The sequence below is a fragment of the Perna viridis genome, chromosome 14 (assembly GCF_037379345.1).
Source record: "Perna viridis isolate PV_CMFRI_1.1 ecotype Kerala chromosome 14, ASM3737934v1, whole genome shotgun sequence".
NCBI lineage: Eukaryota > Metazoa > Mollusca > Bivalvia > Mytilida > Mytilidae > Perna > Perna viridis.
The window spans coordinates 22,295,060-22,308,546 of record NC_142458.1 but is presented as its reverse complement, the minus strand read 5'-3'; the positions used below and the strand labels follow the sequence as shown (position 1 = coordinate 22,308,546).

The 13,487-nt window shown below is 32.1% G+C and overlaps 1 protein-coding gene across 1 annotated transcript; it reads right to left on the bottom strand.

Moving 5' to 3' along the window:
- Positions 1-863: 863 nt before the first annotated feature.
- On the bottom strand, positions 864-2,549 carry LOC148598651 (uncharacterized). Its single transcript, XM_088560243.1, has 3 exons — positions 1,580-2,549; positions 1,368-1,547; positions 864-1,167 (listed from the first exon to the last, which is right to left on the bottom strand). Exons 1-3 carry the CDS (start codon positions 2,503-2,505, stop codon positions 864-866), a joined length of 1,410 nt encoding a protein of 469 aa, XP_088416369.1. The 5' UTR covers positions 2,506-2,549.
- Between the last annotated feature and the right edge of the window lie 10,938 nt (positions 2,550-13,487).

The window sequence follows — 13,487 nt, the reverse complement described above, 5'->3', positions numbered from 1 at the left end:
GTATGCGTTTAAGCCAGGGGTAATCAAGGTCACTAGGATTGGAAGGTAATCTAAAGTACATAATCTAGGAATATTGACTATACGGAGCAGTCCGGTATGTCTGCGCACCTAAGACTTGCAGTCTTTTATAAACATAAGCTCATGGTTAACTGTCCTTTAAAATTTCAAATACTAAATCTACATACAATGTTTTTTTCAGGAAATCATTCTTTATAACCAGTGGCATTAGCAAATTTGATTTATTTGTTTTCTATATGACAAACATGCTGTTTTCTTGTAAACAATGAAAGTCCGGTCATTCTGCGCATGCATAGAATAAACACCTGGGTATGGATAAAGGAATGATTATGAAATTTAAAATTAAGTTTTACAAATTGTTCAGAACATTCATTGAACAAAGCAAACTGTTTTAGTTGATTTTAACCAATAAAAGTTGCAAAACAATGGGTTCGAATTGTAGTTGTTGTGATACGTTAGTGATAATGTGATTTTTAAGTGGAGCTAAATTTACAAGTTTCTTTTATTAAATGAACTAATTAGGCAGTTATAAGGTTTAATAACCAATTAATATATATCTATTGTAAATGTCTATGGTACAGTCACACAATCAAGCTATTTATCAGATGCTCTGTGAGGTAACACACAAGGGACAGTAGAAGTTATCAGTTTTAGACATGTGTTCCTCCTCGGTACAATACTTCAAATAGACCCACTTGAGACAGCAATCACACTGTGCCCAGTTAACAATTTTAAGGCTTATATTCAGTCTCAGTTCATCTGGCTGACATTTTCCACACACAATGCAAGTTTCTGAATCCTCAACTTCAAGTTCATCACCATCCTCTAAAACATTTGAGTTCTTTTCAGAAGTTTTTGTTTTTTTTTGACTTTGCAAGCCCTTTTCCTTTAGATTTGTTTTCTTTTGAAGACCCCTTCCTAAATTTTCCATTTGTTTTATTTTGAACCGATTTGTTTGCTTTTGACACTGCATTTGATGTTGATGGAATTTCTTTCTCAATGCTAGCATATGGTGTTTCAAATGGTTTTCTTTTCTTTTGAGCTGGTTCTTCTATCTCAGTTTGACTCAACTCATCATTTTTCTTTTCCCTCTTCTGTGTTTTATTTGATTTAGTGTTTCCTTTTCTGTCTCCTTCTGGATCAGTAAGTCTGTGAATGTTTCTTCAGTAATTGCTGCGCCATAGGGAGGTACAAAAATTGTTCTTTTCTTCTTGGGTTTCTCAGTTTGATTTGACTTTTCAAATGTTTCTACTTTCTGTGCAAACAGTACTTTGATGGACCTCATATCTGTATGTTCTTTCCTGCTAGGCTTGTTTGCTTATGACACTGGATTAATTTGTGGCACTGACCTTTTTGGCTGAACAGCCTCTGGGTTCAATGGGAAAATCCCTGTCTTACGGAAACCTGACATGATGTTTGCAACGGTCATAGAACTGTTGTATGCAGTGTTAATGAATGAAGGTAGCTGATCACGTGTAATTACTGAATTAGGTTTCTCATGCATACGTTTGTGTAATTCAGTATTCAAACTTTTTTGAATGGACTACAGACAGACACATACAGGGGTTGCAACATGTGAGAACTATGTGGAGGGAGAACAAATAGATGAACATTTGATTTCCTGGTAGATTCAATTATATCAATGGTGATGTGGGTAGAGTGCCCATCATACAATAGAATTAAAGGCCGTTGAGTGACATGGACAAGAAAATGGTTTTTGAAAAAATCCAAGAAAATCTCAGTGTTAACCCATCCATTAGGAGATGTATTGTATTTGGTACCAGCCATTCCTTTGCTTACCAACTCATGTGTCAGACGCTGACCTTTATATATAATGTAAGGAGGTATGGTCTCACCAAGTGCGCTTACTGCAGCCACTAATGTTGTTGTTGATGACCTTCCTGAAGTAACAGAAAATGCATCACGGCCACGACGAGAAAGTACTTTGGGTGGGGAATGGTCAAGAGAGATTCCAGTCTCATCAACATTCCAGATTTGTGAGGGTTGGTTTGTAAGACTGTATTCATCGAGAATACATTTCAACTCCTCAAAATACTTTGTAATATACTCAGCCTTGACATCATTTCTGACCTTTTCTCTTTTTTGTGGCTGGACCATTTTGACATTAGAATTTCGGGACAAAAAACCATAAAACCAATGTTTAGTCGGGGCTTTGTTTCTTCCTTTTAAAGTGCACATATTAGCTGCCATTTCCATTATTTGCCATCGTGCATACCCATAACCTTTTTCTGCCATTGACACACAATGCCTTGCTAACTCAACCTCCTCTGCAGTTGTAAAAATGGTCGGACTACCCATTCTTAAGTTATCAACCCCTGTAATATTGTTTAATCGTAATCTGAGTGTGCTCTTTGGGACACCATGTCTTCTAGCTGCACCTCTTATACTTCCTCCCCTAATTCTGACATCATCAAAAGCCTCTTTTAACATTTCTAAATTATAATTTGCTCTTTTTTTCTTTTGCATTGTCTAAAATTAAAAGAAATTAAAGAAAATATTTTTTTTCTAAAAGTTTTTTTGTTTCAACATCAGTATTACTAACACATTGAAATCTTTCCTTTATTTACTACTTTAGAATGATGTTCTAACCAATCAGAATATAGCACTATCTAAGGTCAATGTCAAAGTAAAGCAGACGCCCTTGTGTGATGATGGCAGATAAAACTTTCGTTTATCTTTATATATGTTTAAATTTGCTTATGGCAAATCATATCGTTCGGAGATTATTAAGAAAGGAACATGGTTTTGAGCTAATATATGAAAATGTATAACAGGTAAGCGATTCTAAATCACATGTAGTGCAATGTTTACTAGGTCATCATTTCATGGGTCATTACACATTAGGGAATCCCCTCTAATCCAGTCAATTTATCGACTTCTACATAATTTTAGAGATTTTTTTAAATAATTTTACTTACAAGTGGTATTGAAAGAACGAAACTTACCAAATATGTCTTGTATTCTTGAATGATATTTTTTTTTACGGATGAAAACAGGTGATCATCAATTTTCTATTTACGAATGTGACGTCAGCGCAGACATACCGGATGCGCAGAGTTCGGGGAAAACACTGTATAGGGGAAAATGATACGCACGCACGCACGCATGCACGCACACAACAAAGAACCGAAAATGACCAATATAATACTTTCAAAAACCAAAAGTAAATAAACAACATCGACTCCACTAAACCCGCGTAGGATGGAAGAAGTGTATTATCATCCTCTGAAATTACTAGGTCTCAGAATGGAATGATTTTATACGTCAGAATCAATAAACACAACATGAACACATTAAACAAAGACGAATTTCTTTTACATGTAGCGAACTGAATAAAAATAATTACACATATGAAAGGCAAATGAAGGAAACAAGACATCACACAAAGAACTTTAGCACTAGTAATATGAACTCCAATAAAAACCGGGAGTGACGGCATATGCTCAGTGATACGCATTTTCTGATCCGCCAGCAAGTGATGATAATCCGATAATAATGCAATTCCACGACACGTGTCAAATACTATTGACACTGGAACGAAACGTTCATTTTTAACTAAATATCGTGTTGTATACATAGTAATGTAGATGACTTGAACATAGTTGACAAATATCCTAAAGTGATAAAATAAGATTAAGGTGAAAAATAGCCATTCAACGTAGGCAAATACCAATTATTATTTACTAACTTTGGAATATTGGCCTACACATGATTAAAACTGCCAATACAATCCAAAATACAAAAGTACGCAAATTAAGGATATAGCCGTCATTTACGGATTTAGCGTTCCAATACGGGATTTAGACGTCCAATACGTCATATTGAACGGGTTAGTATCCATATTGGTCTAGCCTAGCGTATTAAACTAGTTAGTCAATAAAGGTATAATTGGTCCTTGGCTATACATATTGGACTTTGGCTACGCCTCTGTTCAATATGGCTAGCAACGGACCAATAACAAAGCCAATATAGAAATCTTACGCAATGATACTATATCATTTTTATATTCGAATTTCCATTAGTAATACGTAGACTTTATCGTATACTTATATAGGGAATATGTGTGTTAATAAGCAATTTCTACTAAACCACATTTTGTATTTGTTTTATACTTTCAATCAATGAGCAGTAGTTATGCCATAGTGCATTTAATCTTTTTTGTCCAATATGGGAGATGAAATATCAAATATATTTTTTTATGTGCAAAGAAGACCCACGACATACTGGAGTACATATTTTATGACTTATTATTATCAGTAAATGTCATTTAATTCCAAGCCTCTTTTGAAACACTATACTTTATAAGTTGAATTAAATGTAATTCTATTACGTTCACTCTGTTGGTGTTCTTCTGCTTATTAAGTAGCACTCCAGCTAAGAATCATGCAAAATCTGAAAAATATGCTGCACCCCAAAAAAGGCTACATATTTTTATTTTGTAATTAAGTTGTTTTATATGTAATTATTCATTCAAATCTGCCTGCTCTTAGGAGATAATCAACATTAAAAATCCAATGGAGTCTATTGTATTTTGGTGTCATTTACAGAGTTATCTCCCTTAATTTTGAAATCTACAGTGCATTCTATATAATTTTTTATCTCCTAAGAACACGGTTTATATGAAAAACTGAATGTTTACTATGGCAATTAAAACAAAATATAAAAAAATAAACATATGTAGGTTTTTATACCCATGAATCACATTTTGTATGATTGTTAGCTGGAATGCTACTTAAATCAACGATCAACCAATTATTAAATGAAACTTCTAGAATTTCAAATAAGTTCGATTCAAAAATGATTTATTGATACTTTTATGCATACTCAAATAATGTTAAGTAAATAAATATGCATCAATAATAACAACATAATTCAATCGACACATACAAATGCTTAATTGTTTCAACAAAATAAGAATATGGGATGTGGTGGAAACGAAAGAAATGTAAAATGTTTACTGTTGCCAAAACATTGCAGAAATGGGTTGTTGTAGAAATTTGATAATCTGTTGAGTCGTTGACGTGAATGAAGCCTTGCCCTCGCGCTCTCTCACTTACATACTAAAGACATGAGACTGCATCGAGTTTTTTTTAAATTCTTAATGACAAGATATATATCTGTATATATTCAAACTAACCGGAAATCAGTAAGTATGTCAGAGAACAAAGTTGACAAAATCAAAGTAAAAAGCCAGTAAATTACAAACACTGTTCAAATGTTAAAATGTTCGTTATCTAAAGTATAGCAAATATCTATCAAATGACGTTATCAGCCATTAAGTATATATAATATGTTTTTTTCTAGAAAAAAAAAAACGTTTTATTGGGATCAACAGTTAAATAAAAATGCGATGCTCAAGTTGTAAATAAACTATTAGATCTTATATGTAAATGATATACCAGAATGATAACAATTTTGACATTATGTGTCTCTACACGACAAAAGTGTTGAAATATAAATATATAGAGGGAATTTTAAAAGTTTATTGTCTTTGTGTTTTGCCTAGTAATGTAACGCATCAATAGAAAAATCGTGTCATGTTAATTTTTCTAATTATTTCGTAAATACATTATTTAAAAACATAACATTGAACATTAAAATGATATTTATTATTAATTAAGCTCCAGCAAGGAGTTGCAATATATCTGTAAGGTCGTTTTAAAATCTGATTATATTGAATAAACCCGAAATGAAATATTTAGTTAAAATAATTAACGAAACAGGATTATAAGATAAACAGCTTATCGACGAACAGTTTGGTTTAGTTGTTGGGGTTTAACGTCCGAGTAGCAATATTTCAGCTATATTCAGACAATGAACATGAAATGGATGATAAAATGAACATGAAATGAAAAAAAGAAAGGATGGGTCACAAGGATAATAGGGTCGACAAATTTTGATTGCCACTGGAAAAAGGGGGGATGGGTAAGGTCTGGCAATTTAGCCTCCTGTGGCGGAGCGCAAAGGTTCCTACTCCTATCGAATACCTCAGCAGGGTTCTTTAACGTGCGAGGAACGTGGCATATTTCCCAACACGGTGCACCACTATGGTTTGCGGTCCATGGTCCATCTTTCAATATTTAGTGAGTTGGCGTATCTCATTCACGTTTCATTTTGCGTGCAATTTTAGTTATTTCATTTTCGTTTTTGTCTGTTTTTCCTGTTTTTTTTAGATTCGTTTAATTTCCGCGCGAATCTTGACTTCAGTTAACGAGTACATATTGTCAGCTTTTTCACTTGAAAAGTAAAACAGTATATGTATTTAAACTAACCGTCATAGTGCTGCCAGTTAGTCTGGTTTTCACCCGACGCATTACTGTTGGCAAACACATTAGAAAAATGTTGACATTCTCCACTCTCAGTATTATGAGAAATTGACCTACCGAAGTGATTGTTTGCGCATGACAAAAAGCACTTTAGTGTGCTTTTTGTCTGGATGAAGAAAAGTGCATTTTCGGTCCTATGAATGTCATCGATGTTTGTATCACGAAGTCAAAATTGAAGTGAAGTTCAGCATGTATGCTTGGTTTTTGCAATATCATAATGAATACCATCCACAACATATTACACTATATTCGGCGTCACATAAATAAGATACTGTTAAAATTTGAATAAAAATATTTTCTACGACTTTATTGACACCTACCGTCGTGTAAATTGTCTTAAATGACTTGCTCATTCGTTTAGCCAAACGGCTTCCCCCAAAACATTGAATCGTTAAATTCCGGTTAGATTTTAATTTTCGGTCCCAATATTTACATTATCAAAAGTCGGCCATGTTTACAGTGATCGGGTTGCTAAGAGATATTGTTTACGTTTAAATGCTTTGTCCAAAAACCGAAGAACCCAGAATGCATTTCGGCGCTAATTTGGATATCTCGGATTTATTCTACGCTAACATCGTACAACACCGAGAAGTTAATCAAGCAGACGATTGTCTCCGGAGTTCAACGGGAAAATAATAGAGCTTCAAATCGAAAATGTGCTGTATGTGACGTCGAGTATATGTATTTGTTCGTCGATAAGCTGTTTGTCTTATAATCCTGTTTCGTTAATTATTTTAACTAAATATTTCATTTCGGGTTTATTCAATATAATCAGATTTTAAAACGACCTTACAGATATATTGCAACTCCTTGCTGGAGCTTAATTAATAATAAATATCATTTTAATGTTCAATGTTATGTTTTTAAATAATGTATTTACGAAATAATTAGAAAAATTAACATGACACGATTTTTCTATTGATGCGTTACATTACTAGGCAAAACACAACAAAAGACAACAAACTTTTAAAATTCCGTCTATATATTTATATTTCAACACTTTTGTCGTGTAGAGACACATAATGTCAAAATCGTTATCATTCTGGTATATCATTTACATATAAGATCTAATAGTTTATTTACAACTTGAGCATCGCATTTTTATTTAACTGTTGATCCCAATAAAACGTTTTTTTTTTCTAGAAAAAACACATTATATATACTTAATGGCTGATAACGTCATTTGATAGATATTTGCTGTACTTTAGATAACGAACATTTTAACATTTGAACAGTGTTTGTAATTTACTGGCTTTTTACTTTGATTTTGTCAACTTTGTTCTCTGACACACTTACTGATTTCTGGTTAGTTTGAATATATACAGATATATATCTAGTCGTTAAGAATTCTTAAAAAAAATCTCGATGCAGTCTCATGTCTTTAGTATGTAAGTGAGAGAGCGCGAGGGCAAGGCTTCATTCACGTCAACGACTCAACAGATTATCAAATTTCTACAACAACCCATTTCTGCAATGTTTTGGCAACAGTAAACATTTTACATTGCTTTCGTTTCCACCAGATCCCATATTCTTATTTTGTTGAAACAATTATGTGTCGATTGAATTATGTTGTTATTATTGATGCATATTTATTTACTTAACATCATTTGAGTATGCATAAAAGTATCAATAAATCATGTTAGAATCGAACTTATTTGAAATTCTAGAAGTTTCATTTAATAATTGGTTGATCGTTGATTTAAGTAGCATTCCAGCTAACAATCATACAAAATGTGATTCATGGCTAAAAAACCTACATATGTTTATTTTTGATATTTTGTTTGAATTGTCATAGTAAAAATTCAGTTTTTCATATAAACCGTGTTCTTAGGAGATAAAAAATTATATAGAATGCACTGTAGATTTCACAATTAAGGGAGATAACTCTGTAAATGACACCAAAATACAATAGACTCCATTGGATTTTTAATGTTGATTATCTCCTAAGAGCAGGCAGATTTGAATGAATAATTACATATAAAACAACTTAATTACAAAATAAAAATATGTAGCCTTTTTTGGGGTGCAGCATATTTTTCAGATTTTGCATGATTCTTAGCTGGAGTGCTACTTAATAAGCAGAAGAACACCAACAGAGTGAACGTAATAGAATTACATTTAATTCAACTGATAAAGTATAGTGTTTCAAAAGAAGTTTCGAATTAAACGACATTTACTGATAATAATAAGTCATAAAATATGCACTCCAGTATGTCGTGGGTCTTCTTTGCACATAAAAAAATATATTTGATATTTCATCTCCCATATTGGACAAAAAAGATTAAATGCACTATGGCATAACTACTGATCATTGATTGAAAGTATAAAACAAATACAAAATGTGGTTTAGTAGAAATTGCTTATTAACACACATATTCCCTATATAAGTATACGATAACGTCTACGTATTACTAATGGAAATTCGAATATAAAAATGATATAGTATCATTGCGTAAGGTTTTCTATATTGGCTTTGTTATTGGTCCGTTGCTAGCCATATTGAACAGAGGCGTAGCCAAAGTCCAATATGTATAGCCAAGGACCAATTATGCCTTTATTGACTAACTAGTTTAATACGCTAGGCTAGACCAATATGGATACTAACCCGTTCAATATGACGTATTGGACGGCTAAATCCCGTATTGGAACGCTAAATCCGTAAATGACGGCTATATCCTTAATTGGCGTACTTTTGTATTTTGGATTGTATTGGCAGTTTTAATCATGTGTAGGCCAATATTCCAAAGTTAGTAAATAATAATTGATATTTGCCTACGTTGAATGGCTATTTTTCACCTTAATCTTATTTTATCAATTTAGGATATTTGTCAACTATTTTCAAGTCATCTACATTACTATGTATACAACACGATATTTAGTTAAAAATGAAGGATTCGTTCCAGTGTCAATAGTATTTGACACGTGTCGCGGAATTGCATTATTATCGGATTATCATCACTTGCTGGCGGATCAGGAAATGCATATCACTGAGCATATGCCGTCACTCCCGGTTTTTATTGGAGTTCATATTACTAGTGCTAAAGTTCTTTGTGTGATGTCTTGTTTCCTTCATTTTCCTTTCATATGTGTAAGTATTTTTATTCAGTTCGCTACATGTAAAAGAAATTCGTCTTTGTTTAATGTGTTCATGTTGTGTTTATTGATTCTGACGTATAAAATCATTCCATTCTGAGACCTAGTAATTTCAGAGGATGATAATACACTTCTTCCATCTTACGCGGGTTTAGTGGAGTCCATGTTGTTTATTTACTTTTGGTTCTTTGATAGTATTATATTGGTCATTTTCGGTTCTTTGTTGTGTGCGTGCATGCGTGCGTGCGTGCGTGCGTATCATTTTCCCCTATATAGTCAATATTCCTAGATTATTTACTTTAGATTACCTTTCAATCCTAGTGACCTTGATTCCCCCCTGGCTTAAACGCATATATTAGTATTTCAATGCAAATATGATAACCTGAGTATATTTTAGTTATTTTTTTATTGCAAATATTTAACGTTTTCCTGGTCGGTTATTTCATAAACTGAGAAATATCAATTATGTGTTGCATATGCAGGGTTAATCGGGGAATTGTATTTATCAAAGACTTTTTTGGTACGACTATGTGTACTAAAAGAAAACAAATCAAAGCAAAAACATAAAGAACAAACAAAATAAAAACAATGAAAACAAAACAAAACAAACCATTTCCAAGATTATGACTTTTTATTGTTTTTCACAACGGCTTCCCATATGTTTTTTTTTCTTACTGTTTCCACATATTTGTAAAAATGTTAATATATTACCATTGTAGTCTTTGATTACGTAAAACAACCTTTCTTTGACCCAACTCTCTCTTCGAAACTGCATCTATAGGAGTGTTACATTTTAATTTTGGATAATCGCTTTCACGCCGTGATTATGATCTAACAAACGTAAGAGTTATGTGGTTTAGACGTTGATTTGCAATCGACATTTCTCAAGCCGTGAAATACACAAGGAAAAGTGCATTTTTTATATATGGACCATCATATATTTGAAGTATATCTTTTTTATATGGCATGGGATGATATGATTCGGCATCATCTTGTTCCTTTTATGTGACTGTAATCTACTAAAGTTACCTAAAGGAAGCATAAAATATGTTTGCTTCGTTTATCGGTTTATACATTTCCGAGATTTTTTGTAAATTGTATTTTTTAACATGTATTGTTAAATACAAAATCGATAAAGACAACTTATTTATGAATTACGATTTCAACCAGAGAGCCCCCGTTGACTGTTTTATTATAGAGTAAAGCAATAGACATATGGGTACAGTTCTGTCTTTAAATTAAATAACGTGAGCTAATCTAATGAGGCATGATATTTTATATGAAGTAACAATATTTTATATAAGTAAACAATATGTAAGTGACAAATGTTATCAACAACGTTATCCCCGACTGCACTGTATGCTATGTTAATGATGTGACACCTTTTTCATACATGTACAGTCAAACCTGTCTTATGTGACCCTTCAATGGAGTAGGTAAAAAAAGTCACATAAGACGGGTGGTCACTTAATACAGGTTTGACATCTAGGATTTTTTAAAAACACTTTAAAGACAAACGTTTTCATGATAACTTTAATATATACATGTACATGTATTGCACCTGTAAAATAAAACACAAAATGATACATTAATAAAAATTCAACATGCATTTAACAATATTAAAGAAGTGTTTTAGGTAAAAAAATACATCATTTTATCAATTTAAAATTATCTTTTAGTCAAATTGAAATAAAAATAAAAATGTACTGTACATTAAATAAAAATAAATTCTTTATTTTAACGATTATAAGAATCTGTCACTTAAATTAAAAACAAATAAAACAATCCAATTTTAGTAAGTTCTAACTAAAAAGTCAATCTAATCACAATTTTAAAAACTAAAAAACATTATTAACATGATAAAGTTTTTTTTAGTTTCTCTCAGCTGCAAAAAAATCTGTTATGTTAGTTTGTTTACATTGATTTGCACAAAGTATATTTAGTTCATCTTCAGCTTTACAGATGCTCTCTAAAACATTGAAGAGCCGAAGTGTTTTCCAAAGAGCTTATGCTTGGTTAACAAGTCCTCGAGAACGTCAGCTTTACGATTTCGCACGTTTTGAATCTGTGTTTTTCCTACTCCAAAACTTTCAGCTACTTTATATGCTGGACTTCCATTGTCCAACAATTAAATTGCCTCTACGTTTTGTTCTAACGTTAAAACTTTTTTTTCGTCGCCATTTTCGTATCTAATGTAAACTGTTTTCAACTGATTATTATTCATACGTCAGTATTTATTTCCGCGAGTTTCGGGATATTTTCGTAAATTTGACGGAATTTTTTGTTTAAAAATTACTTTACTTCCGGTTTTCGAACACTTCCGCTAAAATCAAAAGGTCGCGTAAGTCAGGTTTTTTTATCTTTTTTGTTGAATGAAAAACACAATTGAACGTTGAAACTAGTAGAGTGGTTACATTCGAGAACCTATATATAGTTTCTATTTAATGTAATGTATTACGTGTAAATTATATACTGTTTTCTAATATTTTACACTTTATTAAACCTTTTAGATGATATTTGCAGTCAGTGAAAGCTGGACTATGAACAATTTATTTGTAAAACTCCAAAAAGTACTTCGAAAAAAAAATGTAAATACTGTAAGATTCAAAGCAGAACTGAATAGGAAAATCCATTTTTATTCCTTTTTTCATGAAAACGACCAATCATGAAAATTTGGACACAAAATTAAATAAAATATAAATTCAGCACACAAAAGACCCTTAAGACTTCCAAACAAATTGTAAAAAATAAGGCAATGGAAACATGGTTTATACAGTACTGTCTTCTTTTTTGCCATTGGTTCATTCTGAAACAGTTCGAATCATGAACCTAATTTCCACTTGTGAAATGAAACAGTAATGTCACGACTTATATGTTGTGGAAAGTTAATCTTTAATTTAAAAAAAAACAGAAAGAAGCACTACTATGTATATCATAATATCATGTAATCATAACTAAAACAGTATAGAATTTCTTATTGACTCTTCCTGTCATAATTGCAGAATAAGATTACGATTAAGAATAAGATTTTTTCATAGTTTTATATTTACTTTAACATAAACCTAGTCAAAACTTGAAACAAACATGAATTTTTGCTACCAAACAACACGAAGTATATAGCGAATGAAACAAATACCCTTGTCAGACGTCTACACAGTATAAAACGAAAAGACATTACGATATTTGAGTACCCTAACGTATTAGTTGAACAATAATATCGGTACAATATGATCATGACGACTAACAATCCTACAGAATCCAAATCTAATGATCAGTTTTCGAAAAGTTGTACATGGAAGACATGCGCACAGATACCTTCATCACTATTTCTATTTCCGTGTAGCGGAGTTTTCATGTCATCATCGACTTTCGAAACGGAGGAAATTCTTTTTTTATATTGCCCGATAGAAAGCAAGTTTATTTTAAATTTTAGCATCAAGTTTAACAAATGATCGAAATTCTGCTTTCTGTCTTTTTCTGTAGAGTTAAATATTACGTAAACATCTTAGATACATTTTGTGTGCGAAACTCCTCAGAAAGCGCTTGACGGATTTTGTTCACATTATATAGGATTGATATCAACAATTTGTAGATGTTGCCCCGCCATTTTGATTTATAAAAAAATTTACTAAAGTTATGGGAGTTGTGACTTTTTTTAATGCGACTGACACATATAGCTGCAGCAATCCTGTGGTTACAGAAAAAAAGTCTTCACAGATTAATTATTACAATGTTCAAAATTCGAAGTGTGGCCCAGAAAAGGCATTTCAAAATAAATTATCGAAAATCACGAAATTATTATAGACAATAAACTGTATCAAGATCGAAAACTGCACATTGGGGTCTTATACTATCGAAATAGTAATCAAGGGTGCCAAATTTATAGCGGTAATCAGGAGAATGTAATCCAGGGTCAAAGAACAGACATGGAAAACAGACATACACAACAAAGAACTTGAAGTAACTAAAAAATCAAACATACAAAGTAACAAAAGCAAATGAGCAACTCGGACTCCACTAACACTGGGA

Excerpts from the sequence above, each read along its gene's own strand:
- LOC148598651 (XM_088560243.1), bottom strand. The coding sequence starts at position 2,505 with ATGCAAAAGAAAAAAAGAGCAAATTATAATTTAGAAATGTTAAAAGAG. Across the intron at positions 1,548-1,579 it reads TCTCACATGTTGCAACCCCT|TTTGAATACTGAATTACACA; the intron begins GTATGTGTCTGT and ends CATTCAAAAAAG. Across the intron at positions 1,168-1,367 it reads GAGGCTGTTCAGCCAAAAAG|ACTTACTGATCCAGAAGGAG; the intron begins GTCAGTGCCACA and ends AAACATTCACAG.